The sequence below is a fragment of the Cottoperca gobio genome, chromosome 5, assembly GCF_900634415.1.
Source record: "Cottoperca gobio chromosome 5, fCotGob3.1, whole genome shotgun sequence".
NCBI lineage: Eukaryota > Metazoa > Chordata > Actinopteri > Perciformes > Bovichtidae > Cottoperca > Cottoperca gobio.
In genome coordinates, this window is record NC_041359.1 from 7,582,868 (window position 1) to 7,595,481 (window position 12,614).

General features: G+C 41.4%; 1 protein-coding gene across 1 annotated transcript; it reads right to left on the minus strand.

Annotated features, from left to right (window-relative positions):
* Positions 1-446: 446 nt before the first annotated feature.
* LOC115008387 (bone morphogenetic protein 7-like) lies at positions 447-10,540 on the minus strand. The gene is given in 8 exon segments (XM_029431970.1): positions 447-596; positions 687-797; positions 908-981; positions 1,495-1,701; positions 1,992-2,140; positions 5,108-5,297; positions 10,143-10,173; positions 10,175-10,540. Coding segments are annotated over 8 exon segments (1,278 nt in total).
* Positions 10,541-12,614: the final 2,074 nt, after the last annotated feature.

Below are 12,614 nucleotides of genomic sequence, written 5' to 3' on the forward strand. Positions count from 1 at the left end.
AGCTTTAAAGATCAGTTACCTAATGCACATTTCCACCCAGGCAATATGTTATATCCTGATGCCTGGTGTTGATGCCTGAATTCAATACATGTTGAACCTTTTACTTTCTGTTTCTAGCACTGAAGGTTTTATTTGAGTCTCTGAAATAACTTCACATTGCTTGGAGTCCTTTTAGTGCACTTTTTCTTGTCAAATTCAAAGGAAAGCAAAAGAAACCCCTTTGTTCAACCTTTGTCTGTTACCAATAGTTCAAATTGGTTTGTGGTAGTGGTTAATACTGCATGTGAGGCTCAGCTGCTGCTCATAAAAACTGTACACCAGATTAAAGCTTGTTCTGTGGCAGGAGCTCCCAGATGACCAGCCAGTCAATCATCTAGTCTCTGGTTCTTTCACTTTTTTAAGCATCCCTCCAGATTTGCCGAACTCACAGGAGGGGGTTCGAGCGGTCAGTGGCAGCCACAGGCTCTGACCACCATGTTGCGGTACTTCTTGAGGATGACGTTGGAGCTGTCGTCAAAGTAGAGCACTGAGATGCCGTGGAGCTGGGTAGGGGCACAGCAGGGCTTGGGCACCGTGTCTGGGTTGATAAAGTGCACCTGTGGTCAGAAGAAGCATAAATCAATCCTCACAGATTGCAGGTTGCAGTGAAAGAGGTTGCAGTCATCACCAGGCTGTTTGGGACTTACCAGAGTTTGCACAATGGCGTGATTGGTGGCGTTCATGTAAGAGTTGAGAGGGAAGGCGCATTCCCCCTCACAGTAAAAAGCTGCATAGCCCTCTGGTGCTATGATCCAGTCCTGGTCAATGTTAAATCACCGGCAGATGTCAGTTAGTTGTTACTTTTGGACATAAAATGAAGTGAAATTAAATTGAAATGAGATCAAATGAAATGATGAATGATGTATACCTGCCATCCCAAATCTCTGAAACTGACATACAGCTCTTGTTTTTTACATCCCTCTTTGGAGAGGCCAAGATTATCTGAAATTGAAAACATGCAAGTATGAGTGCACACAAGTATCAAAGTGCAAAAAGTATTATAGAGATAGTTTGGATGGTTGAAGTCGGGTTGCAATCAAGAGTTAGAGCTCCGAAGCAAAACACTGTACTGCTGTACGGCAGCATGACCTAATATTTTCACCTCTTTACTTTGCCGTCAGAGAAATAAACTCTATGTTTCTGACGAGAAACTGAAACTGAAGCCTTTATCTAGGCTCTCTCCAAAGCCACTAGACTCCATTGAAAGGATGTTTTACCTTGTGCGAGGTAATATGTGACTGTGTCTTCAAATGGAGTATGGTGACATTTTTCAACATAGAAAAGGGCTTCAGCTCCATGTGGGAAGCATAGACTGTATAGCTGTCTCACAGCAAGGTAAAGCTGTGATAATGTTCTGAATATAGCGTACACTTAATAAACTGATATTGATTTTTTTTTAGGTGGATAAAATATGTTTTGAAGCTGATGATGGTGAAATATGAAGGGTTTGGGCACCTGTGGCAGCCTCCACTGCCTTTAGAGCATCTTGGACAGTCCTCTGGGGTTTGGAGCGGTTAGACTGGCGCCCCTTGTGGCCGTTGGCCGAGCGGATGCTGCGGATTCGCACTTCATTGACTTTGAAGAAGGCGACCATGAAGGGCTGCTTGTCCTGAGGTCCACTGCCCGTCACCAGCCCCGCCAGTCGGGGGTTCCTCCTCTGGCCTACAAGAGACAAGAAGAACAAAACCAATGAGTCTCAACCAGCCCCTGAAGATGACAATAACACACATCTAAGTCTCTACCAAACAATAACGTGTTCATCCTAATATCACCACAACAACCACAATCATAACTTGAACTCTGTAAAAACCCTCTGCACACATTTATTCAATATGTGGCGTTCCTTTTCCCCACAGGATTAAAAGAGCATGAAATCATTACTGCAGACAAAGACTGTATTCTTGCTGTCATGGATCCCTCCCCGTGTTAGTAAGTGTGTGCCAGTGACTGACCGTGGATGTCCTCCAGGACCAGGTGCAGGCCGAGGTTCTGCTCAGGGTTGACCAGCCAGAGGTTACTGGCGACGGTCAGGTCAAAGACCAGCCAGCCCTCCTCTGCAGCCCACACCTCGCGCCGGTCCAGCAGCAAGAGCTCCACGTCACTGAGGAGAGGACAGTAGGGTTTGAATTAAAGGCATTTCAAGGCTAAAAGCATTGATTGATTGTTAAGGCTTGTAGGCTTTCAGTGGAGTCAGACAGAAATATTAAACGATTTCCATGGATGAACCATTAAAGATGTTTTCACAAAATGCTACAGTGATGAGATATTCACACTGTGATTTGTTACACATGACTTGTAGTTTCTGAAAATGTTCATTCCTGAAATGAATGGCTGTCTGGGATGTATAAAAACAATTTCAAAGTGTGTGGTATGCTTCAGAAAATGGTTCGCTGCCATGCAAGTTACATAAATGTTGTATTTAATAGGCTTAAAACTAAAGCAAAACTACATGTGTGGTCCTGTAATAGCAGGAACGTCTTGTTTTCAGCTTCGTGTTTGAAGGTGTTTACATCCATACTGTGGGAACCGTGTAGGAATTGTATTTAAAATATATTCCAGCCAATTCTAGGAGAATGCAGCAGGAACAGAATACATTAAAGGCAGCCAACAGGTTTTATGGTAACATTTTGTAGATAAGCCAAGTCAGACACCTGACCTCAGTCCAACTCAGTGTTTTATTTGCTAAATAATTAATACGGCTACATAGTTGAGCTGGTTTGTATTTCAGACAGTCAGTGACGGCAAAGGAAGCAAATATAAAACATTATAACTGTAATTAAGTTTATGTTGACATGTCCATTTTTGCTGTGTCACCTCGAACGGTTCAATTATATAAAAAGGAGCCAGTTGCACTTCAGCATCAGGAAACAGCAATGATGGAATAGTTCTTCTTCCTTAACTTCTACTTTTTGTCTTGATACTCACACAGGCCGCTGGTGGCGAAAACCGTTCAGCGAATTCCAAAACATAAATACTGCTAAACACTGCAGCCTAAAAAACATATTGAAGTCATCGATTGGTTTTTATTTTCTCTTGTCTTTACTTGCATATTTGGTACGGAGTAATCAACATTATTTTTATATTGTGACTTGGATTAGGTTACGGAATGGATTTTTGAAGTAACCCTCCCAACCCTGTTTGTAACATCTGTTTTAAAAAATGCTATATAAATAATTGTATTATTATTGTTATTATTATTATTATTGTTATTGTTATTACAATATTATACACAAATTGTTGATGGACAGACGCATTGCAAATAATACATTACAACAATAAATGATTATAAATATTATTAAGGCCTAAAACGATATGTAGCAAGTTAACAAAGGTTTCTGTCATCAAGTAACACCCTGAGTCCTGCATCCACCCACCGCCAGCAGACATCATCACACGAGCACTTTCTTAACATCCCAGAAGAAAGCTCTGATCCCGATATGTGCCGTCTTAAGGGCAGATTTCACAGACAATAGCTTTGTTTACAGACTGGGTTTCAGACCCTCAGGCAGACGTCTGCCGCCTGCTCGTCTGTGTGTGTCTGTGAATGACAATGGTGTTGCCCTTAACACCATCGTCAGCCCCGCTGTCACCAGTGACGGGCTTTTACATCTACCGTCTGCACATGGTTCCTTCTGCTGAGAGAGATTATAATGTATGTGGTAGGACTTTGATTTGTGAGAAAGAAGGGGATGTATGGGGACTAATTACTCTATGATCTGTCGTGTTGTTATCCTATTTCAGATGTGGTTTGAAAAGAGTGTGAAATTTCAGATGCTGGTAAACAGTCAGAAGCATGGAGGAATGACCACCTGTGTGAGAGAAAGAGAGTAAATTGACATCTCGAGGGTTGAGAGTGTTAATTGTGGTCGGAGCTGCGGGTTATAAATGCAGGTCTCTTGGGGACTGTCCTGTTCTGACTGTGTGAGAGTAAACTCGCTCTGGAGAGAGCCGCTGTGTTTCAGTAATTGACACTAATATCTGTGTAAACAGCTTCGGCGCTGACACTAACATCAGCAGAAATAACCTGTGAGGAAATGTAGAGAGACACGGCCCGAGCAGACAGATCTGTGTGCACGTACAGCAGCAGCCTAACAGCCAGTTTTCACAGGAAAGCACACGTAGCGTGACGTTTGTCTAATCACAACCACACTACTCGTTCTATGTCACTAGCACAAGAGGTCATCATATGTAGCAGTGAAACCAGCTACATAAAAGTGTCATTTGAAAAATGTAACTTACGAAGTTTACATTTGGATTTACACGGGAGTCTCCTTGGTGAAATAATCCCACTAGGGGCACAACCTTGGTGCCGTGGTTGATGATGGGGACATTTGTTTTTAATAAAATGTCTTGACAAATATTGGATTGGATTAATAACATTAATTTTATGTTTTTTTATTTTATATTAATTAGCTTTATTCGCTAAATGTACAATGTACACAGGAATTTGACTCGGTGAGTGGCTGCCAACACAGAACTCAGGCGCCACATTGAGCTTTCCCACTCTTTCCTCTAGTGCACTCATCACGTCACATTCTTTATCAAAATACCAAATGCTAATTAGCAAACGTCAGCATGCTAACATGATAAACTAATATGGTGAACATGGAAAACACTATAAGTCAGCATGTTAGCATATTAGCATGGTCATTGTGAGAATGTTAGCATGCTGACATTAGCATTTAGCTCGTAACTGCTGTGCCAAAGGGCTTAAGAGAGACACTAGCGTAGCAGTAGATTTATTTAAATGTTTCTATGCTACGAGCACCACAGTGAAATTACATTCACCTCTATTGTATTGGGGTGGTGGCAATAATCAGACAGTTATCTCAAATTAAACCACAGACGATTAGAAACGATTGTAATTTGAGTAAACCGATCCCTAAATGCTAAACCCTACTGAGGAGATGGAGCTGATACATATGACAAAGGACAAAGCCAATCAAGCGTAAGCAGCCGTAAAATCAGCAAAGAAACAACCAAAGTTCCCCTCTGGGGATCAATAAAGGTTCATCTTATCTTATCTGAAATTTGAGATGTGTAGAAGCTAGAAAGAAAACACCCATACCTGTTTGGAGGCTCCTGCAGGACCTGGTACACACTAACTCTGAATGTCTCTTTCTCGTAGCGTTCCTGGATGAAATGTTTATAAATCCTAAACTCTGCTGCTGTGACGGCCTCTCCCTCTGGAATACGAGAAAGGTCAAATCGAAATTCTCTTCTGTGCTGCTGGTACAGAAGATCCTGATCCGTATCAACTATCAGGAAGAGAGAAAAAGAGAAAGCAATGGAGGTGAAAAATCAACATGTGATTGATCAAAATGCTCCATTTACAATCCACCACATTATGATATGATGTGATATGATGTTGTCTGCATCGGCTGCCCCACACACACACACACACACACACACACACACACACACACACACACACACACACACACACACAGTGTTAATACTTCTGACCTTCAACGGGAAAGTTTGTACATCTGAGCAAAAGGCAAACCACTGTGAGTACAATCAGATGGTAAACCAGCCGGTGGTTGCATATCTGTCAAAACTGTCGCCAAATCAAACGTTGCTCTGATGTGTGTCACTCTGCCCACATCTCGGAAGCACTGTGTCAGAAAATAGGAAAAAACCTGCTTCCATGAGTAAAGTGATTGATCTAAACATCACTTAAAGCTGCCATACGTGCCAATGCGGGGGAAGAAAAAACACACTCAGTGCTCAGTTTGGCTCCCTGTTTAAATTGCACACATGTGCTGACCACAAGAAAAGGCCCGTTAAGGCACAGCCCGGAAAACCGCAGCTGCCAGTGTGCTTTTACAAACACACTCACATAAAGTATAGAGAGACGCACAAATGTATGTGTGACTTAACTAGCAGAGGCTGTACCACCCACACATCCCTGATCATTTTGCAATGTATCACTGGATCCAGCAGTGGTGGGAAGTAACTAAGTACATTTACTCAAGTGCTTAAGTACTAATTTGAGCTACTTGTAGTTGAGTTTTGCTATTTTCTACTACTTTATACTTGTACTCCACTACATCTCAGAGGCAAATATTGTACTTCTTACTCGACTACATTTATCCGGCAGCTTAAGTTTCTTTGCAGATTGACAATACAAAATATTATCAATAAATAAATATTGCTATTATTATAGCAATAAGGCCTTATTGGTGCTCAGAGGGGAATTCACAAGCTACCCAGCAATAACTAAAGTAATAATTAAAATATATATAAATAAATTAAAATGAGCTCCAACTTTACCAGCTGCAACATAAAAGTAAAGACACATTAATGTTTCAACAATCATAATCCAATAATGTAATATAGATTATTCTGACATGGGCCATTCTGCATAATGCGTTCTTTTACTTTTGGTGCTTTAACTATATGTTGAAGCTAACACTTGTGTACTGTTTAGTAAGATTGCAGAACGTTTGCTTGTAACCAAATATTTCTACACTGTAGTATTGCTACTTTTACTGAAGTAAAAGAATGAAAGCACTGGATACTCAGGTACTTCCAGCATTGCTATCCAGTGCTTTCATTCTGATTGTAGCGGACAAAGTAAAGCAGCAGTAGGTGATGGCACTGTGGGGATTTCAACCCGCCCCCAGCCAGCTGAAGCTCTCTAACACTCAGACTTTCCAGAGAAACGGAGGTCAGAAAGACCCCAAAAGTTTCCTGAAGTTTTCCAGTGTTGTGTTTTTACAGAGTGTGTTTGTCCTTGGAAAGAGCAGCGGAGGTCTCTGGTGAAGGTGTGCATAGCGGAGTGGCGATTAGTCACTTTAAACACATCCTGCCCACTGGCAAACACCATGACATCATCATGACATCAGCCTGCGTTCCTACTGATGATGGTCCACTATTGTTTCAGTGCACAGACACAAAGACACACAGACACACAGCACCTCAACACTAGAAACACAACTTCTTCTGATGAAAGACACACACACACACACACACACACACACACACACACACACACACACACACACACACACACACACACACACACACACACACACTGACTCAGTCTTCTAAAAACATTTCTAACACACACAAGCCGTTTGTCGTTAAGAGTAGTGCATTCTGAACCCTGCGAGTCATTCCTCTGACCGCAATTAAATGCTGGAAAGGAACGAGGGGTGTTTTTATGAAAGAAATAATTGCTTGTAAGGACTTGGTGTGTTTACGTTAGGGACCATTAGCTGAAGAGATCAGACCTCAGATATGCAAACTTCCCTCTGAGACGCATTTCAACACTTCACAATACTCCTGACACTGCAGGGCCACACAGCCACGTAGCTATCATTAACCTCATGCTATTTTATAGTAAATGTTAGTTTTTTTACAAACCACCATGGGTGGCTTAAAGCTGAGAACAAAACAATATGACCTTTGTGAATATTAAGAACCGCTTCAGATATAATTTATGTCATTCTCTCATTTTCAACTGATTAAAGTTAGTTGTAAATCTTTTACTCATGTGAACATTTTCTGCCCTTTCAAATCCTTAATGTCGGCATGTGTTGACAAGTTTAGCAGCTTTGCTTAAGCGGTTTCCTTGGGATTATTGGAACCCCCAAAAAGGCTTACGCTACACAAATATTGTACCTTTGCATACATTTTTGCGGCAGAGTGTAGCACCATGTTCTTGATTTAAGGCATTGTGCACAAGGTTTAAAAGACAGAGGTGGGCTTAAAGTGTCCCGTTTGTTTTGCACACCAATGTTTAAATAATGAGAAGGTTAATGCGATGTTCTGGTTGGGCAAACAGAATTCTTCGTATGATCTCCTTATGCTTCCTACAGATCAGCTTAAAGCAGGACAAACACATTTCTTCCTGCTGGTTCTTAAACTCACAATGGCCCTTCTGTTCTCCAGCGACACGGTCATTCCTCCAACTGTTAGGAGAGCATTTGGCACGCTTTCTTTTTTAATGAAATCTTGTGACATGTCTGGTCATTAAGCCTGTTCCCATGCACTGCAGGTGTGTTATGGCCGATGCAAAAAAAAAAGCCCATACTGAACACTTGTGTTCACGTCTCCAGGGCAGCAAAGATTACAGCTAAACAAGACGGTCAACAGCAGAACAGCTACAACTGATGAAATTCAGCTTCTGGAAGACAACCACAACGCTGACGCGTGAACGAAGGGGATATACAACAGACCGTTACCTTCATTAAAATGACGGATTTCTCTGGGATTGAAAGAAAACATTTAAAAACAAAATATATAACATAGGTCTAGTTGTTTTAAGACAAAAAGTGACATACTTTACCATTAATACTGAGTAAATAACACTGATTCATCTGAAATACAATATTTATCTATAATATTATTCTGTGCACTGGCCACCTGCAGGATATACCTAGGTGCAGTGGGAGAAGGGCAGCTCTACAGCAGCGCTCCCTCACACTGGAAGCTGTGGTCTTTGGAAGGGAAATACCATAATTCAGTTTGGTCTTGAAGCGATCATCCAGGGACCACCAAGTTAGAGTCACTGCAGCACATTGTGGGAGCCCCAGCTAAATACTCTGCCAATCATCAGCACAGGAGGCCGTGGTGGGCTTGAGCAGAAGAAGAAAAAAATATATTGTGATCTTTTTTTCCTCCTAACTCTTTATAATCAAACTCCTCAGATGTAGAACCACATAAATCTGCTATGAGTTTTCAGAAACAATGTTTCCAGATCTCATTAGCTAAAGAGCATCAGTTAAACGTTCACGACTGAGGACATAAAATGTTATGTTTCCGGGGGGTTTTCCAGCGGTCTCCAAATGTTTTGTATTAACTACACATTTATGGGCTGATCGAGACAATAAAACTCAAAATGGCTCTTCAGTTCAATCTCAATGGCATGCAAACAGACAGGAAGGTTAAGGGTTTCTTTGAGACGCATCTCAAACGTCATCTCTTCAGGTGGACCTATAACCGTCCTCCTGACCGTAAAGAAGATACGGCTTGCTTTAGGATGTAACCACATCCGGATAAGAGCCACAGGCACTGTGCCGTCTGCTGTTTCACCATAGTGATATCAGAGCTGCCGTAGGATCTCCAAAGGGAAACAAAGGCAAGATTTAACTTTTAGAAATTCAATAATGTCTGAGTTAGCCCCTATTCCCACCTGTGTCCCATGGGATTTGCACCCTCCCAAACAAACACACACATAAATGCAGGAATGCAGTGCACACACACTAAGCACCTGCACTAACATAGATTTCCACAGTAATAACATGTGTTTCGATGCAGTTTGTATCTTGATCTTATAGTCAACTTGTCTCTCATTCCCCAGGGGTTTAAAAATGCCCGTTCAATTCCTGGTCATGCGAAACAAAGCCACGCTAAAGCCTCTCCCCCAGAGCTTTGAAGGGATCCTGTGGAAATCGGATACAGGCATGTTGTCATAACATTTACAGCTCGGAATGCATAATGTCTGATTTCAAGTGAGGAAAGTGACCTAAAAGCCAAAATGTCAGACACTGGCTCACACACACACACACACACACACACACACACACACACACACACACACACACACACACACACACACACACACACACTTAGCTAATAGTGGCTTTGGAAGACTTGGAAAGCATTTAAAACCTTGAATCTTAAGTTTGAAACTTCCCCTAAACAACATAATAGTTAGTCATTGATCACTGTTGCATATATGTGTATGCATTGTGTGTTGTGGTTTAAATGTTTTTTTTTTACGATTACTATTCTTATTTTTGTAATGCCTATGTATTTATTGATTTAATCTCAAAAGGTATTTGCAATCATTTAAGTAGCCTATTGTTTTCTTCTTCTTTGGAGAACCACTGTACTGCCTTGTTAGCTGTGTAGTGTTCTAAGTTTATTGCAGCTATATGCATCACTATTGCCAAAGCAAAGTTTCCCCTTGGGGATTAAAAGTAAATGTGTGATTATCTTGATTTGGGAATTTTGCAAGAATGTTTATTTTCATGCTTAAATTATCACAGCGATGTCCCTGTAGTGCTACACATGATATACACTGAAATAACTAAATGTGCTCAAATTGGGGAAAAGAATAGTGGCATTATAAAGTCAGATTGTAAATTTACCTAGATTGACAAAACTCATCACCGTGTCTGCAGTCATCTAGGAAGCGGCTGTCCTGCGGGGTCACCATGGGGGAGCCCTGGGTTGGTAAAACAGACTTGTAGTAAGAGTATCCGGGCGGCTCTGCGTCTGTAGAGATGGTATTGTAGAGGTCCAGCATGAACATCGGGGCAGCGTTGTGTTTGGTGTGGACGTGCGGCCGCGGCCGATGCGGCAGCCCCAGGATGGAGAGGATCTCCCGCTGCATCTCTCTGCGCTCTTGGCTCCGCAGCCGCCGCTGGATGAAGCTGGAGCGCATTTCGTTGTCCACGGAGAAGTTGGAGAAGACGACCTGCGTGGCCAACACGTCGTAACCCCAAGACAGGAGGGTTGTTATCGTCACCAAGGCGCTCGTCAGCATTTTACCCAGATTTTACGCGCGGGTATAGTCGAAAGATAAGACTGGAAATGCGCTAGCTACATAAAGAGTTCCCCTACTCGTGGTAGGAGTAAAACACACTATCCTCTACCAACTCAGAATATTATTGCCTCAACATCTGTAGCTGCGCACGGTTTTGGTGTGATACGGCCGTGCGCTCCTCTTGATGGCAACTTGGGAATGGATTTTATGGTGGCGCTGTGTCAGGGGAGGGGCAGGAGGAGTCTAGAAAGGGATAACCCAAGAGTGGAAAGATTGGAAGAGTGTGTGGGGGTGAGTCAATGAAACGTAGGGCGAGAATAGCTCCGTGTCCTATCTTGAAGTGCACTTCTCTATCTTGGTAATAAGATAGGTGGGGTGTGGGCCTTTCAATGCAAAGTGTCCCATCACTGCGTCCTTTGTTTGGACATGATTGTTTGGCCACTGATGAAAGTGGACTTAATATCTGATTAGCACATATTTTCCCTGGTGGTCTCTTCTTTTTCTTTTTGTAAGAATTAGCTCTTGTCAAAATCCATGTTTATTGAATCCAAATCTATTTTGCTTATAACTAATCTTGACAGTTTGAATTTATTGCCGCTGTGACTCAATGCTGTGCACATGGGAAAAAACACTTCATGATGAGTCTAAAAGTAATCCCCTTTTCCAATGCAGACATCTTTGAACTCAAACAATAAACGTGGGCCCACCCTAATTGTGGAGGGGTTTAAGTGATCAGCAGTACAGGCACATGAAGGGACATGCCCTAATGAATTACTACAACAATATGTAAAGCACTCCACTGTGACTTTAATAGAGAGTTAATGGGGGTGGTGACAATGAATGACAAAGCAGGAAAATAGACACTAAAGTAGCGATTGTACGTGTGCTTTACTGAGTTTTGAGGAAAACGGTGACTAGATCAGCACGTAAAAGAAAGGAAGTCAATGTGTCATAGCCACAAACTGAAACGGCCTTTTACTGATGTGTTTTTCTGTTTTCTTCCGTCTTTGTATACCATTAGACAACAAGAGTCCTCCTCCCACAACAAATGTTTAAAAAAAAATGAACTAGTTTGGATTGTAAAACCCTGTTTCACTCATGACTCTTCTGCAGAGTTACTGCATGCCAACGGATGCTTTAATTGACTACATCACCACCCCATGCATCTGAAGGAGGTTTTGCACAATGTCGCAGACTGGCAGCATCATTGTGTAGCTTAGCCGCTGCACATGTTTCAGCCTCAGGGATGTACTGCATCTCAAAATTTAATTCATGCACCATATTCCTCTAATTAGCTTATAGTTTACTGGCTGAGTCCAATAAGAATACATCAATACATCTCCCACCAGAGCTACAACCATAATACGAGTCATGCTGTTTGACTGCACACAGCAGATGATTAAGAAGTACGAAAAATAGCTTTGTTTTGTCCAAATCTTTTAGGATCTGTAACTGTGATGGGTTTGCGTTCACCACAATAAATCCCACAGGGAAAGTGAGGCATGATGTCCTTTTCTTCATTTTTTCTCATTTCATTCAGATAATGTTTCCATGCAGTCAAAATCATAACTTGAATAAAAAAGAACAACAGGCCTGGTTATTACCCGTGGTTAAAGTACAACAGTAAATTTACTAAAGCAGACTACTATTGTAGGCTATAATTAAGTACAGTTTTGAGATCTTGAATGCTATTTTACTAGGGTTTTTCCATTTGTTTATACTTTATAGCCACTTTTCGTTCACCACAATTCAGTTGGAAATAGTGTGGTCTTCATTTCACTCTAAAACATTACTCTCACATATGTTACTTTGCAGATTAAGGTTTCCTATTCAAAGCACACAATCATTTTATAAAATATTTAGAATGTTTAGAGATATAAGAAATATTTAATGGCATAGTTACAGTAAAGTAGTTAAATAGCTGTGTCTTCTTGATTTACCTGCTTTTTAATTCATTAAATCCAAATAGGACTAGCAACGGCGAACAAGCTGAAAGTCGCCATTCTACATAATGAGTAGGCCTATCTTTACTTTCAACTTTAAATGGAGGACTTGTAATGTAGTATTTTAAACT